This window comes from Salvia hispanica, chromosome 3, assembly GCF_029641045.1.
Source record: "Salvia hispanica isolate PSC_SH4W2 chromosome 3, Shi_PSC_v1, whole genome shotgun sequence".
Lineage (NCBI taxonomy): Eukaryota > Viridiplantae > Streptophyta > Magnoliopsida > Lamiales > Lamiaceae > Salvia > Salvia hispanica.
This window is the reverse complement of record NC_142694.1, coordinates 56965693-56984377: the sequence shown is the minus strand read 5'-3', so window position 1 is coordinate 56984377 and position 18685 is coordinate 56965693. Positions and strand designations below refer to the sequence as shown.

Here is an 18685-nt window from a genome sequence, read left to right as displayed (position 1 = left end):
ATACACAAAGGGATATAAAGAGTACAGCACAAATAAAAGAAAATAAGCAAAGACAGCGGGACAAACACTGCAATTTTTATTCGACAACAATAATTCACTATTTTTAGTAGTCATCTTAATTATTGAAATTCACCCATTAGTTTGTTGGAAAAAAAATTAAAATAGTTGGGAATATGCAAAATAAAGATAATAGTAGTAGTAAAATGAGGTGACCGTTGCAAATAGATTATTGAGACAAAGTGTATGGCCTACTTTGTCGAGGTATGGCACAATTCGAAGCCCATCAATCGCTACGTCATTTCAATTGCTTTCATTCACACTTGATTCATACTACTATTATTGCAAAATGTATAATTTCAAGGTAAAATAATTCGTTGCCATGGTAAAATTTGCATTGCCAAAGTGGAAGATAAATGGGACATAGGTAAGTAAAGGAGTGGTGGGAGCTTATATAAAAAAGTAGTTTGTGGAATTGATATTTCTCTATTTTGAATTTGAAGTTTTGAAAAATCATTTGCCTCAATCTATGTTAGTACATCTTATGTAAACAATTAAGCGTTATCTTTTTTATGCATGTTTATTGTTGCTTGTTTTATTTTGTATATTTAATTTGATTTTAAAATATAAAAATATTATTGATATTTTTAATTTAATAGTAAAATCTATAAAAATAAAAGCTCAATTTGTTATTTTATTTATTTATTTATTTAAAATTATAAAGAAAACGAACGAACCGATCTTTGATTTTATATATTTTGTTAATGTATTAAAATCAAACTAAATACTTCATTCGCCTCGTATTACTTGCACTGTTCTTTTTCGGTTGTAAATTAAGGATTGAGTAATTAATTTAGTTAAATTAGTATTTTAAGTGTAATAAAAGAATTCTTAATTAACTCTAATATCTTGATTTAATACGCTAATTTATACTTAAAATAAATAGTGCAAAATGTTTAGGATGAATCGAAAAAGAAAAATGCAAGTAGCATGTGACGGATGTAGTATATACTAGTATAAAATAAATATACAACGTTAAACGTGCATCAAACAAAATTGATGCTCACATAAAATTTATAACGTATTTTAGTACATTTTTCCCAATATACATAGATCTCGTTTTATGCGGGTGATTAATATATCTATTAGTAGTATATTTTATTTCTATTTTTCGATTTATGCATGCCATCCTTACACATGGACCATGCTAATCATTCTAATTAAATTTCTATTTATAAAAAGTATCCAATAATGTTTGGATTTAATATAACAGGCCAAATAAAATCCTTACCTATTTTAAGCACTTTAATAGATTATATGAGACATATAGTACACTCTCTCGTTGTTTGTGAGGGAAAAATCAAATAGACAATAATTGACATTTAAGAGTGTAATACAAATACAATTTAAAATATGTTGGCAGTTTATAATTTGACACTAATTTAAATTAGTACTCCTCCATAGTCCATACCATATTCTTGTAAATGGTGTGTTTTCTTCATCTTTGGACGTGACATTTATTGCTATTAAAAGGAACACAATAGTGAGTAGTAGTATATTCCTTAAATATCATTTTTAGCCGTCTACAAGAAATAGAGCACATTCATTTAGAAAAACTTTTCATCAAGTAATAATCTTTAACATCATTCCACTAACACTATTTCTCACTTACTTTTTTCCCTTTTCTCTTACTTTTTTCCATTCTCTCTTACTTTACCAATTCTATATTAAAACTCATACTATACACAAATTGCTTTATTTTTTTTGGACGGAGGGAGTATAAATTTGAAAAGGGATGATTGCATAAATTTCCAATTTGTTTTGGCCTATGCAAATAAGAATAGGTTGATTATTTCTCGTGACGCTTTTGCTATTCTACACGTACAATACACAGCTTTCTTCTTTTAACACTCAACAATCACTCTCTCTCTCTCTCTCTTTCAAGAATCACAAAACACCTGACCCGTGAAAAACAATTTCCCAAACACTGCAACCACTCTTGTTTCATCATCTTCTTTCCAAATCCAAGGAACTATCTTTTTCCCTCTCCTGCAAAAACTTGCACTTCATTGTTTTAATTAAGCCTTTTGGAATCATTGTTAAGTCATTTATTAGTACTACTAAAACTGCATTTTATTCATCACTCTTTCTCTTCGTCTTGTTTGCTTCTAAATTTCAGTTCCTTTTCCACCAAAAGTGTTGCCTTTTCTGCATTTTTTAGGGGTGGCTGTCTTTTATCAACAATTTTTTACTCTTATAATTCCTTCATTTTCAACTTTACTAGAAATGGGCAGCGCTGAAAAGGTGGAAATTCTTGAATCTTTTATGCCTCATGGCTTTTCAAGGTTCTGCTTTACTGAAAAAAATCCTGTCTTTAACCTATGAGTGACATTCCACCGTAGTAATGCCTTTCATGAGCAAAAACTTGACAAAAAGAGTGAATTTTTTTACTGCCCTTTTGGTTTCTTGGTAGCATAGGTAACATAAGGCTAAGAAATCTTTAGTTCCAATTTCCTTTTTTCCCAAATTGAAGGCAACCCAAAAAATGCCATTACTCAGTTTCTTGAGCATTTTGCTTTTTGGGTTGCTCTCAAGGTCTCAACTTTTGAACGCCCAGATCATGAGTGATCAAGCTGCATTATTAGAAATTGGGAAGGAATTTGGAATTTCTGTGTGGAATGGGAATATCTCTGATTATTGCTCATGGCCTGGCATTTCTTGCAGCTCCAATAATTCAGTTGTGGAAAGGCTTGATCTTTCTAGTCATGGGCTGCAAGGTAATCTCACTCTCATCTCTGACCTCAAATCACTCAAATGGCTTGATCTTTCATACAACAAGTTTCATGGCATGATTCCACCTTCTCTTGGGAACTTATCTGAGCTTGAGTTTCTTGATTTGTCATTCAATGCCTTTGAAGGATCGATTCCTGTAGAGTTTGGTAGGCTTAGGAACCTCATGGCGTTGAACCTTTCGAATAATTTGATCAATGGTGTGATCCCTGATGAGCTTGAGAGCCTAGTGAAGTTGCAAGATTTGAGGCTGTATTCGAATAAGTTGAGTGGCTCTATCCCTTTATGGTTTGGGAACTTAACTAGCTTGAGAGTCTTTACTGCCTATGAGAATGCACTGAGTGGTGTTATTCCTCATAGGTTAGGCCTAGTTAGTGAGCTTAAGTCGTTGAACCTGCATTCGAACTATTTGGAGGGATCGATTCCTGAGAGCATTTTTGCTATGGAGAAGCTTGAAACTCTTGTTCTGACTCAGAACAGACTGAGTGGCTATATCCCTGAGGCGATTGGGAAGTGCAGAGGCCTTTCGAATGTTCGAATTGGTGACAACAATCTGAGTGGAGGGATTCCTAGAGAGATTGGCAATATAAGTAGTCTCACTTATTTTGAGGCCAACAATAACAATCTATCTGGTGTGATTGTGATGGAGTTCTCAAAATGCTCGAATCTCACGCTGCTTAACCTCGCTTTGAATAGCTTCTTTGGGACCATACCGTTGGAGTTTGGCTCGTTGAGTAATTTGCAGGAGCTCATTGTGTCCGGGAACAGCCTGTTTGGAGATATCCCAACTCCGATTTTAAGGGGCAAGAATTTAAACAAGCTTGATTTGAGTAATAACTGGTTGAATGGCACCATTCCTACGAGTATCTGCAATGCATCAAGACTTCAGTTCTTGCTGTTGAGCCAGAATTCGATAAGAGGGGAAATTCCACGAGAGATTGGCAACTGCACGAAGCTGCTGGAGTTGCAATTGGGAAGTAACTATCTAACCGGGACTATTCCCCCTGAGATAGGGCATATCAAGAACCTGCAGATCGCGTTGAACCTGAGCTCTAACCATCTCCACGGACAGCTGCCCGAGGAGCTAGGGAGACTGGACAAGCTGGTCTCTTTAGACGTGTCGAGCAATCAGCTCAGTGGGAGCATTCCATCTGCATTGAAAGGGATGATGAGTTTAATAGAGGTTAACTTCTCCAACAACCATTTCAGTGGGCCGATACCCTCATTCCAACCCTTTCAGAAGAGCTTCAATTCGAGCTTTCTTGGGAACAAAGGGCTCTGCGGTGAGCCTCTGAGCGTTTCTTGTGGTGGTCTCAATGACTCTGCCCGCGATGCTTACCATCACAAAGTCTCTTACAAGATTGTACTAGCTGTGATTGGCTCGGGATTGGCTGTGTTCTTGTCGGTGACAGTGATTGTCTTGCTGTTTATGATGAGGGAGAGGCAAGAGAAAGCTGCCAAAGATGCAGGGACAGCTGAAGATGAAGAAGCTAGCGCCAATCCCGTGATCTTAGCAGGAAATGTGTTTGTCGAAAACATGCAGCAGGCTATAGACTTTGATGCTGTTGCACGAGCAACCATGAAAGACTCGAATCTACTCAGCACGGGCACTTTCAGCACTCTATACAGAGCAGACATGCCATCCGGGATGACACTGTCGGTCAGGAAGCTGAGGTCGATGGACAAAACTGTGATCAACCATCGCAGCAAGATGATACGAGAGGTCGAGAAGCTAAGCAAGCTATGCCATGACAACTTGATGAGGCCAATAGGGTTTGTCTTGTTTGAGGATGTTGTTCTGCTGCTGCATCAGTATTGCCCCAACGCGACACTGGCTCAGTACCTCCACGACCAGACCAAGAAACCGGACTGGTCCACGAGGCTCAACATTGCCATCGGTGTGGCTGAAGGCCTGGCATTCCTCCACCATGTAGCCATCATCCACCTTGACATCTCTTCAGGCAACGTGTCTCTGGACTCGAACTTCACTCCATTGGTCGGTGAAGTAGAGATCTCGAAGCTTCTAGATCCATCTAGAGGGACAGCTAGCATCAGTGCCGTTGCTGGCTCATTCGGATACATCCCTCCCGGTACATACATCGATCAAAATCATTTCTTGCTAATCCAGTTACAACAATACTGACTCTTTCTTGAACTTGTTTGACAGAATATGCTTACACAATGCAAGTTACAGCACCGGGCAACGTCTACAGCTATGGAGTCGTACTTCTAGAGATCCTCACGACACAGCTGCCCGTAGACGAGGCCTTTGGGGAAGGGATCGATCTGGTGAAGTGGGTGCACTCGGCTCCTGCTCGGGGCGAAACCCCCGAGCAGATTCTTGATGCAAGGCTAAGCACTATATCATTTGGTTGCAGGAAAGAGATGCTTGCAGCCTTGAAAGTAGCTCTTCTCTGCACGGATAGCACGCCGGCGAAACGGCCTAAGATGAAGAACGTTGTGGAGATGCTTCAAGAAATCAAGCAAGATTAGAGAGAGCTCATTCTTAATTAGAAAAGACAAAGACAACTCTGATGATCAAGAACACATAACAATCCCTTTCACAGATTGGTTGATTTTAGGGGGTGTGATTGCATCACCATTGTATCAAGAAATTTCACTAAAGAGGCATGCTATCTACCATTGTTAATTTCCATATATCATTCTTATGGAGAATGTTGGCAGCACGTTCATATGAGAATGCCGCATTTTATATTGAAAATAATATTTTTGAAGAATTTCATATTTTATGTCACGGTGGACTCAAATTCGAAACCTTCATCAATGACTCTCACTCAACCCAACTCCAATCATTTTCCTTAATAAATTCTCATTTCTCTCTCATCCACATATATAACCCCCAACTTACTGTATAACTTTTACTTTCATTAGTGACCCAACTCAAACCCAATCCAATTAAATATTTATCTTTTATATATATTTAATTGATATAAATTTTAAACTTTATTTAAATATATTAAAAATATATAAAATACTATTTAGAGTTCAAATTTATAATGAAAATTATTAGACAATTATATAATTGAAGTACAACATAATAAAATACACAAATAAAAGAAATGTGGTAAGATAAAAGAAAATAAACAAACCAAACTACAAATTAAAAGTGAAGATTAAGAAAGATAACTAAAACAAGATAAACATTGCATGTTCAATTATTTGTGCCAAATACGCTCAATCAAATCTTCTTGAAGAGCATTATGGGTTTCTCTATTGCGGAATTGATCTCGATTTGTTATATAAGAAACAAGCTCTCGATACATTGAGTAGAGTGGCAAAAAGCTTCAGCATTTCCTTCTTATGCTCTTGTAGGTGTGTTTTGGAAAAAACTCAGTACAATCATAATAATTTTGATATGTATTACGTTCATTTTCTACTATCATATTATGCATGATGATACAAATAATCATAATTTTTCCTATCAAAATCTTGTCTGGACAAGACATGGCTTCTGCAAAAATGTGTAATGCACTTGTAGGACTTGAAATCCTAGCTCAACATTTTCTCTATATACACTCTTGGTGTTGAGCACACAATTTATGCTTTTGAGTTTGTGGAGAAGTGATTGACTTGACAAATGTAGGCCATGCAGGGTATATGCCATCATTGAGATAATATTCCCTATTATACTGATGTCTATTTACTATGTAATTAACATATGATGCTCGACCTTCTAGACATCATCAAAACAAAAGACCGATGGAGTATATTAATATCATTGCACGAACCTGGAATTCCAAAGAATGCATGCCATCTCCATAAGTCATATGATGCAACAACATCCAAAATGATCATTGGTTTTCCACTTCTCATTGGGAGATATTTTTTTGAGGTGGAATGAGTAGTTAGTGTTATTTTCAAAAAAAATGTAAAAAGCTATTTATAAACAAAATATATATACACGTGACATTAAACTCATATTTCTACCAAGACATGTGAAACACACTTGAAGTAATGCATGTGACATATCAATAACTTTTGTAGGATAATGCATGTGACATATCAATAACTTTTGTAGGATACTGCATGTGACACCAAACTCATATTTCCACCAAGACATGTGATACACACACTTCCAGTGATACATGTGACATATCAATAACTTTTACAGGATGATGCATGTGGCACCAATCTCATGTCTGCAAATGCATGTGATAAAGAACTGACGCTTGTGATATCTCAATTACTTTTGCAGGAAAATGCATATGACGACACCAAACTCATGCTCATGACATCTCAATTACTTTTGCAGGAAAATGCATTTGACGCCAAACTCATATCTGCAAATGCATGTGATAAAGAAGTAATATTTGTGATATCCCAATTGTTTTTGCATAAAAATGATGTGACACCAATATATATTACACAAACAAAGATCACATGTTTGATGTTATAATTTAATTGAAATTTCTAAAAATACTCTCCGTAGCCTAAAGCCCTAAAAGTCCCATGATTGATTATTTTTGTCATAAGTACCAAAATACCTTTAAAAAGATCGATGACTATTTTTGTTCAAACTGTGAAAGATCAATGACTATTTTTGTTCAAACTGTGAAAGATCGAAGACTATATAGTTCACTCTAAAAATAGATTATTTTTCAGGTAGGAAGAAAATACAAATTTAGAAAAATAATGTAAAGGGAGTGACGAGTTTAGCAAATTGTGGACCGCACTTTAATTTGATGAAAGGTGTATGTCTCGACAACGTCGTACGTATTCTATGCATTTGCATAAAATAATAAATACTATATTGTCACTGTCACACTACACCCAACTACTTATGATAGAAAAATCATAAGCGTTTATTAAACACGTGAGAAAATTAGATACTCCTACCAATTAGATATACATTTGGAACTTCTAAAATTAAAAATTTGCAAATAAAAGTCGGAAGTTTAACTACAATTTCCAAGATTAAAATTAGAAATCACCTTCTCAAAAGCATGATCAATGACCAAATAATAATAATCATTTCTTTCAACGATGAGATAAATTCCAAGAAATATGTCAAACATAGAAAACTTATTCGAAAAAAACTCAGCAATATAAAGTGGAGATCTACACTCAGATACCAACCAGCAGAATTTCAACACAAAAAGTTCACTCTACAAATTGTATGCCATGTTTAAGCATATGAGGTCTAAGTGAAAGGGCCGCATTTACTCATCGAGGTTGGCTTTGACGATGAAGTTCTGGCGGCTGATGGGGTTCATCACCACTGGTGGACCGGCGGTTCGGGGCCATGCTTGCATCTTTTTGTCAGTGGCCAGCTCCCATTCTTTGTTCGAAACAGTAGAAGGAGTGCTACCTAAGGTCGAAATGCAGTTGTTAATGACAAAATGAATTGAGCTCGAATTCAGCTATGACAGAATGAATTGAAAGTGAAGCACAAACCTCCGAAAATCTTCTTCTCAGAAATTAAATAGTCACACACATATGCAATGCCAAGTGATCCCACAAAAGCAGAGAAGATGGCTTTGCCTGACATTTTTCACTCCCAAAACTGCGAGTCAAACAAAGTAAGAACAAGCACAATTAAAAGGCGCAGTTATAGTAATACGAAGAATGTCGGAGAAGATTTAAAGGGATAATTTCAACTGCCTGCATACTAGATGAACTCAAATTCATCTAAATTAATGTAGATATTAAAACTTACAAAAATGAATTTACATAATTAAACAAATGTATGTTACAAGAGACTCGACACTCATTTCTGAAATAACCAATCACATAAAGCTTCAGATGAGAGAGTGCAATTAGCAGATTTGCACAGGAAACCAATTTATGTTTTCTAGGTTGGTTCTAGGACTATGTGAACCCAAACCATAGACCTTCTCGGTAAAACAAACAAAACTTATTATTATCAAAATGCAACTACGTGACATGCAAACGAGCAAACAGAAAATGGTTTTTGACCTACTGTGTTTGATACTCAACCAAGCTTACAGATACATACCCCTAAAAACAGCTTACTAGATACATACGGTCAAATCAACACACACACTGATCAAAACCTTCATATGAGAATTTAATGCAAAGTTAACATTAGAAGCATTGTTGGAGAAAGGCATAGGCAATGACAGTAAATTGAAGGGCTCAACACTACCTCGAAGACATGAACCCAAAACATTTGCAAAGATATCAATACAATGAGATCAGTGTGTTGAGAGAAAGAACAATAGTACTCTTGAAGAAATCATAGAGAAACATGCATTTTAATATTACAGCAAAAACAGGCATTTAAAGGGCATTGCTACATATCCATGAACACTAGAAACTAAAACTCTCATCATTGTATAGACAATATACTAATCACATTTACCAATAATTCTCCAATTAGATATACTTGAATAAGAGGTAGGACTACCAACATTTAACAGTTCAAACAATTTATAAGTTGAAACAAAGCACACAAAATTAACAAACCTAATACTCGAATAATCGTATCATTGATATATTTACCGAAAGCCAAAAACCGGTCCCAATATTGCCATAAGCATTGATATATTGATGCATGACAAAATTAAAGAAGAGGAAGAAGAACAAGGCAAAGGAAGAAGCGTGTTTTACTTATGAAAGCGTTGGATGGAATAAAGCAGATGAGAGGAGATTGTGACAACTCAGCAAGAAAGATCCAACGGTGGACAAGAGAGAGAGAGAGAGAATACGGTTAAGGGGAGAGAGAGAGAGGGCAGCTGAATAAGAGGCCTCTTCGCAGCTAGATTGTCATTCATGAGAATTGTGTGAGCTTGCGAGCTGTGGTCATCGTGAGAATCCGGTGATCCGGTGATTCTCCATTGAATGTATCGTGTTCATCTTATCCTTCTTTGAATGGTTTTAGTTCATCTTATCATTGTATCTTTTCTTTTCCATTTACATTTGAAGTTCCATTTGTGTAATACCTCAATCAATGCAGTTCATATTCATCCATTCTATCGATTTGTGTATTTGATTTTGGGTTAAGTTGCATCAAATCATGGAGGTGATGATCGATTGGAGTTCGTCGTGTGGTTATTACTCTGATACCGAAAAAAGGATGCAACATATATTTACAGAAAGCCAAAAACCGGTCCCAATATTGCCATAAGCATAGACGAAAATAATGGCGATACCCAAAGCCCTAATCCAAATCAAAATTGTTACCAGCTCTATGTTCACAAATCTAGCTGACCCAGATTATTCAGAAAAAAAATGGAGCAAGATACAAACACCGAAATCTCAACATTAAAAAAAACAAAATTTTAAAAACCCTAATTTTCTGATCCAGATTATTCAGAAAAAAAATTAACCGTCGCTCACGAACAATACGCATATTAAGAGAGAGAGAGAGAGAGAGAAGAGCTTACTCGACGAATGCGGCAGATTTGTGGAGACTTGAATCTTCCAGATAGTCGTATTAGGAAAAGTAGAAGAATGGCGATTCGATGAATTTGTATATGCATCGCGAATCAGGGAAATCCAAACGACGCCGTTCGACCTGACAAATTTCAATATTTAACTTTGATTATTGCTCTTAAAATCATAAAATTTGGCATGAAACTTTGAAAGCTATTTTAAAAATCATAAACTTTAAAATTGATGCTATTTTTTTAATGGTTGGTCAATTCTCTGAACCGGTAGATCTGCGAGATATATTTTCTCTTATTAGACACATTGTTTAACGTTGAATTCAAGAATTAGAGCGTTGAAATGATATTAAATCATGCTTAATTCAAACTAAATTATGTAAATTTCACGACTTACCACGTAACATTAATATCTATCTAAAAATTTCTACTCCTATTTGATTAGGAAAATTACGCACTTTTAAAATTTGTAATTTTTAAGACTATTTTTACTATTATTAAAAAAATATAAGAAATCGTCCAAAATTGATTTCTTAAAACTAGTATAATATAATTTAGTTTTGACAAGTTTCACATTTATAAACAAAAACCACTTACAATTATGTAAAAATCGATTAGCCTAAGCGCCAAATAAATACTCCCTCCCTCAGTCCATAGTTAAATACTTAAATGTGTCAGATTTAACCAGCATGAATTTTAAGAAATTGCTTTGCTTTATAAAATAAAATATGTATAAAAAGTTAATTGAACATGCAACATACTTTGTATATTTGTTTTATACTAATAAAATATGAGTGGAATGCGTTAGTCAGTGAAATAAAAGAGGATGAAAAAGAAAAAAATAGGATACTTAATGGCGGACGAAGAGAGGATGCTCGAATTCAAACGTAGACAAATTTGCACTAGATATAATCACAATATAGAGAAAAAATGAATGGATATATATATACATTTCCTGGTGACATGAAATGAAAAGATAATAGTGAAAGATTGGGAAAAAGAAAAAATGAATGAGGTTTTGTTTTGTACATGAGAAGGGTCTAAACTAGAGGAAAAGAAAACTAGTAAAGCCTCACATGAATATCCACAGTTTGTGAGAAAGAGGCTATGAATCTTCATACTCCTTGTGTCACCACACCATTATGCCGATCACCCATCATGGTTCTCTCGTTGAAAGCGACGTGATCAAAGTTCTGTTGTTACATCTCGTGCTTCACTATGCGCTTTTTTCCGGCTCATCAACATCCGGCTGCTTTCATGAAGTTGTCGTAAGGGCTCGAAGATGGTAGCCGGAACGAGACGGGATTGCTCTGATACTCGGTCGCGCATAGCACCGGAGGCCCACCCAATATCTTGTTAGCATTTTCGCCCTGCACGATATTAGGAGGGAGAGTAAGACGACTGGGGGAAAGGTCGAGCAGTGTCATCAAACTCAAACTTGAGTGATCAATGGACGCGATTAACTTTAAAAGCTATCCTTTAGAAAGTTAGAATTGTAATTATAATGACTCCAAAGGCTCACGAGCTCGTTACTCGAGTAGCCCTAAGCTCGAGCTCAAGCTCAACTTACTTCCTGGCTCATGAGCCCGAGCAATCAAACCCTAATCACTCAGCTCAACTCACTAACACCCTCTAAACATGGAAAAATGGATGAAATGCAGTCGTATTTTCAATTGGATACTACGTACTCCCTCTGTTCCATAGTAGTGGAGTCATTTTGGTACGTTCCATAGTAGTGGAGTCATTTTCCTTTTTAGTAAAAGTCAACAAATTTCTTCTCACTCTCTTACTCTATCTTTTTCATTTCTACTTTGTTCTTCCTTTACTTTACTCTTAATTAACACAAATTTTCTTAAATCGCGTACCGAAAAGAAATGCCTCCACTACGGAACGGAGGGAGTAGTAGACAAGACGTACCTTAGGTACACAACCATGTGATTTTTCTAGTCCGCTAGTAGCAGCAGCTCCAGCTGCAGCATTTCTTGAAGCTATGGTCAACAAAGTCATCTTCTGTTGCTTTCCCTGCTGAAGTGACTCGCATTGATTAGCCACATCTCTGTATGACGTCTCGGATCCCGTGCTCACGGACATTCTGCCCACATGGTGGGCTGTCTCCAAAATCTGTAAAGCAATGAGCACAGCTCAAAATGCATCCGCAGTTTTGTAAAAGGGACGCAGCCCAGCAGACATCAAACTTACAGATTGCAGAAGTTGATCGACACTGAGGAGATTGGGGAACTCGATGGTCAGCTTCGAATTGGGTGGACCATGGAGATCGTGATGTCCATCGTCGTCCATACTGAAACCTGAGATGCCCTGCATGTCCAAAGGAAACTCGGTTAGCTGTCAGAGACTACGAAAAAGGTGTAAATTCCAACAGAAGTAGTTTTACCTTAACGTTGCTCTCACGTCCATGTTCTTCAATGTCGTTGTACCTTTGGCTGCTGCCAAGCGTACACATGTCGTCTGGCACAAATTCCTGGACCAACTGTTCCCTTATTGCAACCTCCTCGTACTGCACGAAAACAGCACCAAGACGCAAACCATCAGAGAGAAACATCAAGAACAACAAAGCCCTTTCATGAGCAGACAACGAGGTTACCTCGAGTACATTCTCTAGGTTTCTAATAATAACAGAAACAAGGGATTGTTTTGTCAGCTCGCCACTGATATTTATTTCAGAAAGACACCTTACAGCAGCGGTGTTGTCTTCTTTTGATCCGTACACGTTCTGTTTTTCTAATCCGGCATCACTTATCTGCAGCTTTGAATCTTCAACTAAACACAAAAATGGATCAACCTGATAAAAAATGCAAAAAATATCGAATTTGAATGTCGACTTTTACAGTATAGACATGCTCATAAGAAATCTCTGTTAACAAGACTTAGAGACTGAGTAGCATACCACTTTATCGGAGACTGCAGCCTTGACAACTGGGATGAGGGGTAGAATATTGTAGACCTTTGCTGAGAAGATAATCATGGAAGATGACAGCACATACAGAGATCTCCGTCGTGATGCCGGCAGAGTGCCTGAAAATCAAGTGAATTTATTTAGAACTGGCTTTTACTGATAGTACTGGAAAGATAATAGGTTGCAAAATAGATACTCAACCCATAGTAACTCGTAATGGATCAAAGATGCTAATCACAAGAACTAAAATGAGAATCAATAAGCAAAATAAAGATTCACAAGAAATATTTGTAGTCTGATATTTGGATGTGAACGTTGTTTACTAGGTGTACCGTACCTCCTTTAAGAGAAACACCCCTCAATGTAAAAGCAAGTTGGAAACTTCGAATTAAAGCATCACGATAGGAGGTCTGAAATGAAACAGAAAGATAATAGCCATCAACAGTAACACACCAAGTCACCAATCATGCAGAATGAAGACCTATTAATCTTCTGGAACAGGAAACCCATTTTAGTGTGATAAAACATGTATTCATTGTGATTATACACCACAGTTGTTACATACTTTACCCTTGTAATGATTTCTACTTCAATGAATACCTCAAAAATACAATTGTAATGAGTCCGCCAAGAAATACAATAAAAGTAATTACCTTAGCTCGAGAAAACAGCATAATCAAGCTATAAGTGTGAGCAATAGCTTCAAAGTTTTCAGGCATGTTTTCAGGAGATAGAGATTGTGCCCAAATTGATGAAAGCAGGAGTGTTATTTGGTGGCTGCTCAGTCTAAGACGAACTGCATCCTGAAATGGAAAACAAGATAAATGCATGTGATAATTTGAAAGGAAATCTGAACTTTAGACTTAATTGATGACCACACCAAGAACATTTAGTAGCAATACTAACAAACGGTGACCTACCGCTTCTTTAATTGAGCTGTTTCCGGTATCACCATCTGGTGCCGGTGAGCTTCTAAAGCTATATACCCGACTGTAAGTCGATTTAATTCTGTTCAATACTCCACCTTGCTCGTCTCCATTCAATTCTGTGTAATTCTCCCTGGAAGGGGTCCTTTGGTTTTGTAGCTTCTGCAACAATGCAGCTGATGAAGAAAACACAGAGACAGTTCTCGAGAGCGACCTCAAGAGGTCAGTCCTAGAGGCATCAGAAGATGGCTGAGGACAGACAGAAGATGGAACGAGTACGACAGAGAAGATCTGATGAGCTCCAATTCGCGTCTGGTGATCAGGATGGTGCATAGCTGGAAGTAGCTGATGAAACAAAGACTCCGGGAATGCCTAATTATAGATTAACTGTCAATTAAAGCTTTTGGAGAGAGACTGGGAAGGAGAGAGAGTGAGATTCTACAGAGCCTTGCCTTGTTTTTGTACAAAACATTCGGCATAGAAGCTATAATTTGAGCAGTCCGATAGACAGCAGAAATAGTCGTTCTTGCTATTACAGTAATGCTCGAGATGTTCTCTAACATAGAAGCCATTACATCGAGGATTTGACCAGCATCTCCGACCTGTTAACAGGTACAACAATAAGTACTGTGATTCTACATGTATTTTAAATCCACAACGACAAAGGTATGATTTGTGAACCTTTGATGTCAACTCCGTGAGACATTCATCAACAACTTGATTGAATTTTCGGTTCCACTTGATAACTTGTTCTCCAAGATTTGCATCATCAAGTGAATAGTGTATACTTTTTCGCAAATGCCTCATGATGTCACTTACAGCACTGAGTATAGGTACAGATGACTGCTTCTTCGTCAGTCGAGCAAGAGCAGTGACAACCTCAACTACGTCGAGTTGCATATCGGGCTGCTTAAGGACATTTTTATGGTCAAGATGCTTGACTAATATTGATATCAAGAGATGTGTGCTCCCTGCACAGGCATAGGAATGGGATAATTAGTCCAAGCATCGCAATCCGTTTAATACGAGCAGACAAAATGAAAACAGATATTCACAGGGAAAAGGGTTCCCTATAAACCTGACCAGATTCATCCATCAGAAGCTGCATGTCTTTGAGAACAGGAAAAGCGATCCCACCTTGAACAGGCCACAGATTTCCACTATCAAAATACCGAAACAAAGATTCTAGTACACGACGCATGGTGGTTGCTTCTTTCCCGAGATTGGCCATACTTTGAAGGCACACCCTAGACCAAAACTGTGGACTCTTGGCAACCTCTCTGCGTAAATCAAGATTCACTTTACACGCATGCTCAGCTGCTAATAATAATAATTGAATAAATAAATAGGAAATGATCCGAGAGATTACGCAGCCACATTTAGTTGTCCTTTTTCATTTACAATGATTCTCCAAGAAGGAACCTTTGTTGCAGTATCTACGGAAGGAGAATTGAATCCCTCAGCTTTATTGACTTCTTGAACCCAACCGTTCTGCTCAGAACCACCGGACTCCTTACTTTGACCTTTGTAATTCTCCAAGACTACTGAAACAATCTGAAGAATCAGACAGTTAACAGTGATACTGCTCCAACCAACAGTAGAATGCTCTATTGTGGCAAATGTTATATGAAATATTCACAATATCAGCATCAAATAAGGGGATACGACATAAGCTTACATTATCAAATTCAACTGAAATATGGGAGTTTTCGCCCATGAACCAAACCTGTAGAAGACAACCACAAAAGCAGATAAATCCAAATGAATATATAGGAGAAGTGATAAAGACATAATAGAATCCCTGAGAAATACTTATGAGAAATTTAAACTGTCCGTCAATAAGAGTTCAAGAAACAATCAATGGATGCAAAGATGTTAAAAGAATCTTTGTATGACCTGAATGTTTGTGAATCGGAAACTAAACTAGAAGTTATTGGGACCATACAGGTTTATGTCATATCAAGTTATCAACTCAAATACATCCAATAAGCAATGAATTTCAAACACAAACCATTGCAGATAGAGCTTGCAGCCCAGCTGCCCGTAAATGTTCTGACTGCTCATCATCTCCCACTTCTTGAGCTACTTGGCAGAGCTTGGGAATTAGTCCTTCGAGATTGAACATATATGTTCCATCTTTCTGGAAAGCACGAAATTGTAAGCAGAGTAAGCCTAATTTATCCATTAAAGGGAACCAAATTCAAGAACTTACGCAGAAGCTTATGCAAAATCGAAGAACCAAACAGCAGTACCAACCTGGTTGTTTACAAAATCAAAGAGAGATTCACATCCAATAATTAATATTCCATCTTGGCTTGTCTGATCCAGCAAGGTGAACATGATACTCAATAAACTATTTGCGAACAAAGGCCTGACACAAAAATGGGGTGAATTTTATTGATAGAAGTTCCCCAAAAAGTCTTAGGTTTAAGAAAGAGCCGAGATAGATATAAAAATAGACACTGCCAACAAGAGAAACTACAGAGGCAAAAGCAATAAATGTCAGTGGGCATACATTTGATCCTTGCAGGATAACAAGAATTTCCGGTAGATCAACATAACAATCTTCACAAATCGATAGTTTTCATTTCTTAATTCCTTGTAGAATTTCTGTTCGAGGGAGTCTGCTATCTGTCATTTCAAGATAAACAAAACCATTAACAAGCTAGCTAGCTTCAATGCAAACTACATACACATGTAAGTTAGCTACAACTTCCGAAAAATATTACTATAAGATTGCCATATCAGTACACTGCAGTGACAGCAACCTACATAACCAAACCAATACCTTGGGAATGCGTAAAGGATTTTTCGAAGCATAGTCACATAATTTCCCAATCTTCCTCTCATTCACTTCCTCATCCTACAACGCAAACCAAAGAAAAAGGTTCAATAGCTAAGCCAATTCCGCAGATATCATATATATAGCCACTAATTTCAGATAGAATCCTTCTTGATGAACCAACATAACATCCATTCAATCTTGAATCCAAAAGAAAAACGAAATTCTGATCCCATTTGTGTTATGAATAATGAGCAAGAAATTACTCACCGGAGAGCGGGGGAAAATATCTGATATCAAGTGCTTGTACCTCTTGACCGGCTGCCTGGACCTGGTCCGCAGGGAAGGGCAGAAGAAGCAGAGGTTGTCACAGGCCGGCAGCACTTGCCTAGAGATAACCCCGGAAACAACGCTCATTTTGCTCCCACAATCCCTCAAATTGACGCTCTCTTTCCCTTCTCTACCTCAGAAAATATAGAAGGGAAAGGAAAGCTGGAGGTATCAAAATCGAGCAGGCAATTCCTGAGCGGCCAAGCGAAAAAGGAAGAATTGTGATCAGCCCATTCCAATTCCAAAATGCAGAAAAAGTAGGGGAATTTTGGAACATCCCTTTGTTATTCGTATCGTTGTTGATATGAATAAAAGGGAGTTTTGGTGACTTTACCTTGGGATCAATTCCTGTAAAGAGCAGACCAGAAGGCTCTGGTAATCCATCAAAGATTGCCAACAGTGTACCGAATTTCAAGCATTTTCGCGTAAATTATGAATCTCTCTCTCCTTCTCTGTCTCCTATATATGGCTGGAATGGAATATGGATGCTAAAATCAATTTTAAATTTGTCGAATGAGAGAAGAAGGTGGAATCATGGTGGGATGCTTAAGATTTTGTATTCTCTCTCATTTTGCCGTTTACGCGGCCCTACCTTCCCAAAATCATCAACAAAAACTAAATAGAAAATATTATTGATTTATTAGTGTAAAATATTGTGACCGTTATAATAATCCATTTCATACTATCATTGCAAACTTTTGATTTTGGGGTTACCTTGAGAAAAAAATTATGAATGAATTTTTTTTCATATACTCTATGAAATGGACACTCGTTGATGTTATTGGTGCGTTTGAAAAGTGAAACGATAATACTATTGGTGTGTTAGAAAAAACAAGTCAATGATATATTGATGTGTTTAATCGAGAGTAAAATAAAACAAAAAAATTAAAACTCGCCAATTGCATTAGTGTGTTTAAAGAGTAAACAATAATGCTATTATTGTGAGTTTTGTGTTTTTCATTATTATATCTTCTTTAATTACATAAAAAGTAAATATCTAAAATTTGTCGTCGTCATATAGAACAATGCTGAATTTATGCATAAGTCCACCTGAAATTATGATTTTATATGAAATTTTTTTAAAATTTTAATTGTGTGGGAAGAAATATGCAAAATTTATAATTTAATTAGCCATTTTTTATAAATTTAGAAAGTAGAAAGCTTAAGCCTCCTCTTTGATGGTCTACCATTGTTGAGGAGCGCATGACTATTTTATATCTTTCCATGACAAAGAGATAGTACTTGTAATATAGATGTGAAGAAATATGGAAGAAAAATGTTATTTTTGGCAAATTTTAAGAACTGTGAAGGAATCTAGATGAAAGGGTTAGAGGAAGTGAATGTCACTTTTATATACTACTCCTATTAGGTTTATAATCCCACGTGAGTGAAATGAATTGGTAATATACAAAATCTACTTTTAAATAAAGTAAAACTGAAATAAGATATCTAATATCAGTGGAGACTCTAAAATGGCCAAATGAGACATTTAATGACCGCACATAAATGAAGTATAAATTTATCATAATTTAATTGGATTTTCGGCGTGTGTTTGAAATTTTAAAGCGGGAGGTATTTG

The 18685-nt window shown here is 36.6% G+C and overlaps 3 protein-coding genes across 3 annotated transcripts; 1 reads left to right on the top strand and 2 right to left on the bottom strand.

The window, feature by feature from the left end:
• The first annotated feature begins 1901 nt into the window (after window positions 1-1901).
• LOC125211771 (leucine-rich repeat receptor-like tyrosine-protein kinase PXC3) lies at window positions 1902-5528 on the top strand. The gene is made up of 2 exons (XM_048111691.2): window positions 1902-4877; window positions 4955-5528. The coding sequence occupies exons 1-2, from the start codon at window positions 2543-2545 to the stop codon at window positions 5278-5280; spliced, it is 2661 nt and encodes an 886-aa protein (XP_047967648.1). The 5' UTR covers window positions 1902-2542; the 3' UTR covers window positions 5281-5528.
• A 2231-nt stretch (window positions 5529-7759) lies between these two features.
• LOC125211729 (uncharacterized) lies at window positions 7760-10286 on the bottom strand. The gene is made up of 3 exons (XM_089067400.1): window positions 10155-10286; window positions 8203-8311; window positions 7760-8116 (listed from the first exon to the last, which is right to left on the bottom strand). Exons 2-3 carry the CDS (start codon window positions 8294-8296, stop codon window positions 7968-7970), a joined length of 243 nt encoding a protein of 80 aa, XP_088923526.1. The 5' UTR covers window positions 8297-8311; window positions 10155-10286; the 3' UTR covers window positions 7760-7967.
• Window positions 10287-11074: 788 nt separating this feature from the next.
• Window positions 11075-17683, bottom strand: LOC125211005 (protein SEMI-ROLLED LEAF 2-like). The gene is made up of 20 exons (XM_048110674.2): window positions 17441-17683; window positions 17047-17298; window positions 16783-16857; window positions 16510-16625; window positions 16251-16365; window positions 16006-16134; window positions 15673-15720; window positions 15364-15548; window positions 15078-15274; window positions 14676-14965; window positions 14447-14596; window positions 13989-14366; window positions 13722-13871; window positions 13406-13478; window positions 13060-13187; window positions 12757-12954; window positions 12547-12669; window positions 12354-12470; window positions 12072-12275; window positions 11075-11524 (listed from the first exon to the last, which is right to left on the bottom strand). The coding sequence occupies exons 2-20, from the start codon at window positions 17191-17193 to the stop codon at window positions 11393-11395; spliced, it is 2955 nt and encodes a 984-aa protein (XP_047966631.1). The 5' UTR covers window positions 17194-17298; window positions 17441-17683; the 3' UTR covers window positions 11075-11392.
• Window positions 17684-18685: the final 1002 nt, after the last annotated feature.

What these genes read in the sequence shown, in the direction of transcription:
- LOC125211771 (XM_048111691.2), top strand. Translation starts at nt 2,543, where the DNA reads ATGCCATTACTCAGTTTCTTGAGCATTTTGCTTTTTGGGTTGCTCTCA. An exon ending in ATTCGGATACATCCCTCCCG is followed by an intron (nt 4,878 to 4,954) that starts GTACATACATCG and finishes CTTGTTTGACAG; the next exon opens with AATATGCTTACACAATGCAA.
- LOC125211729 (XM_089067400.1), bottom strand. Translation starts at nt 8,296, where the DNA reads ATGTCAGGCAAAGCCATCTTCTCTGCTTTTGTGGGATCACTTGGCATT. An exon ending in TGAGAAGAAGATTTTCGGAG is followed by an intron (nt 8,117 to 8,202) that starts GTTTGTGCTTCA and finishes TTTCGACCTTAG; the next exon opens with GTAGCACTCCTTCTACTGTT.
- LOC125211005 (XM_048110674.2), bottom strand. Translation starts at nt 17,193, where the DNA reads ATGAGCGTTGTTTCCGGGGTTATCTCTAGGCAAGTGCTGCCGGCCTGT. An exon ending in TCACGGAGTTGACATCAAAG is followed by an intron (nt 14,597 to 14,675) that starts GTTCACAAATCA and finishes ACCTGTTAACAG; the next exon opens with GTCGGAGATGCTGGTCAAAT. An exon ending in GACGTGAGAGCAACGTTAAG is followed by an intron (nt 12,471 to 12,546) that starts GTAAAACTACTT and finishes TTGGACATGCAG; the next exon opens with GGCATCTCAGGTTTCAGTAT.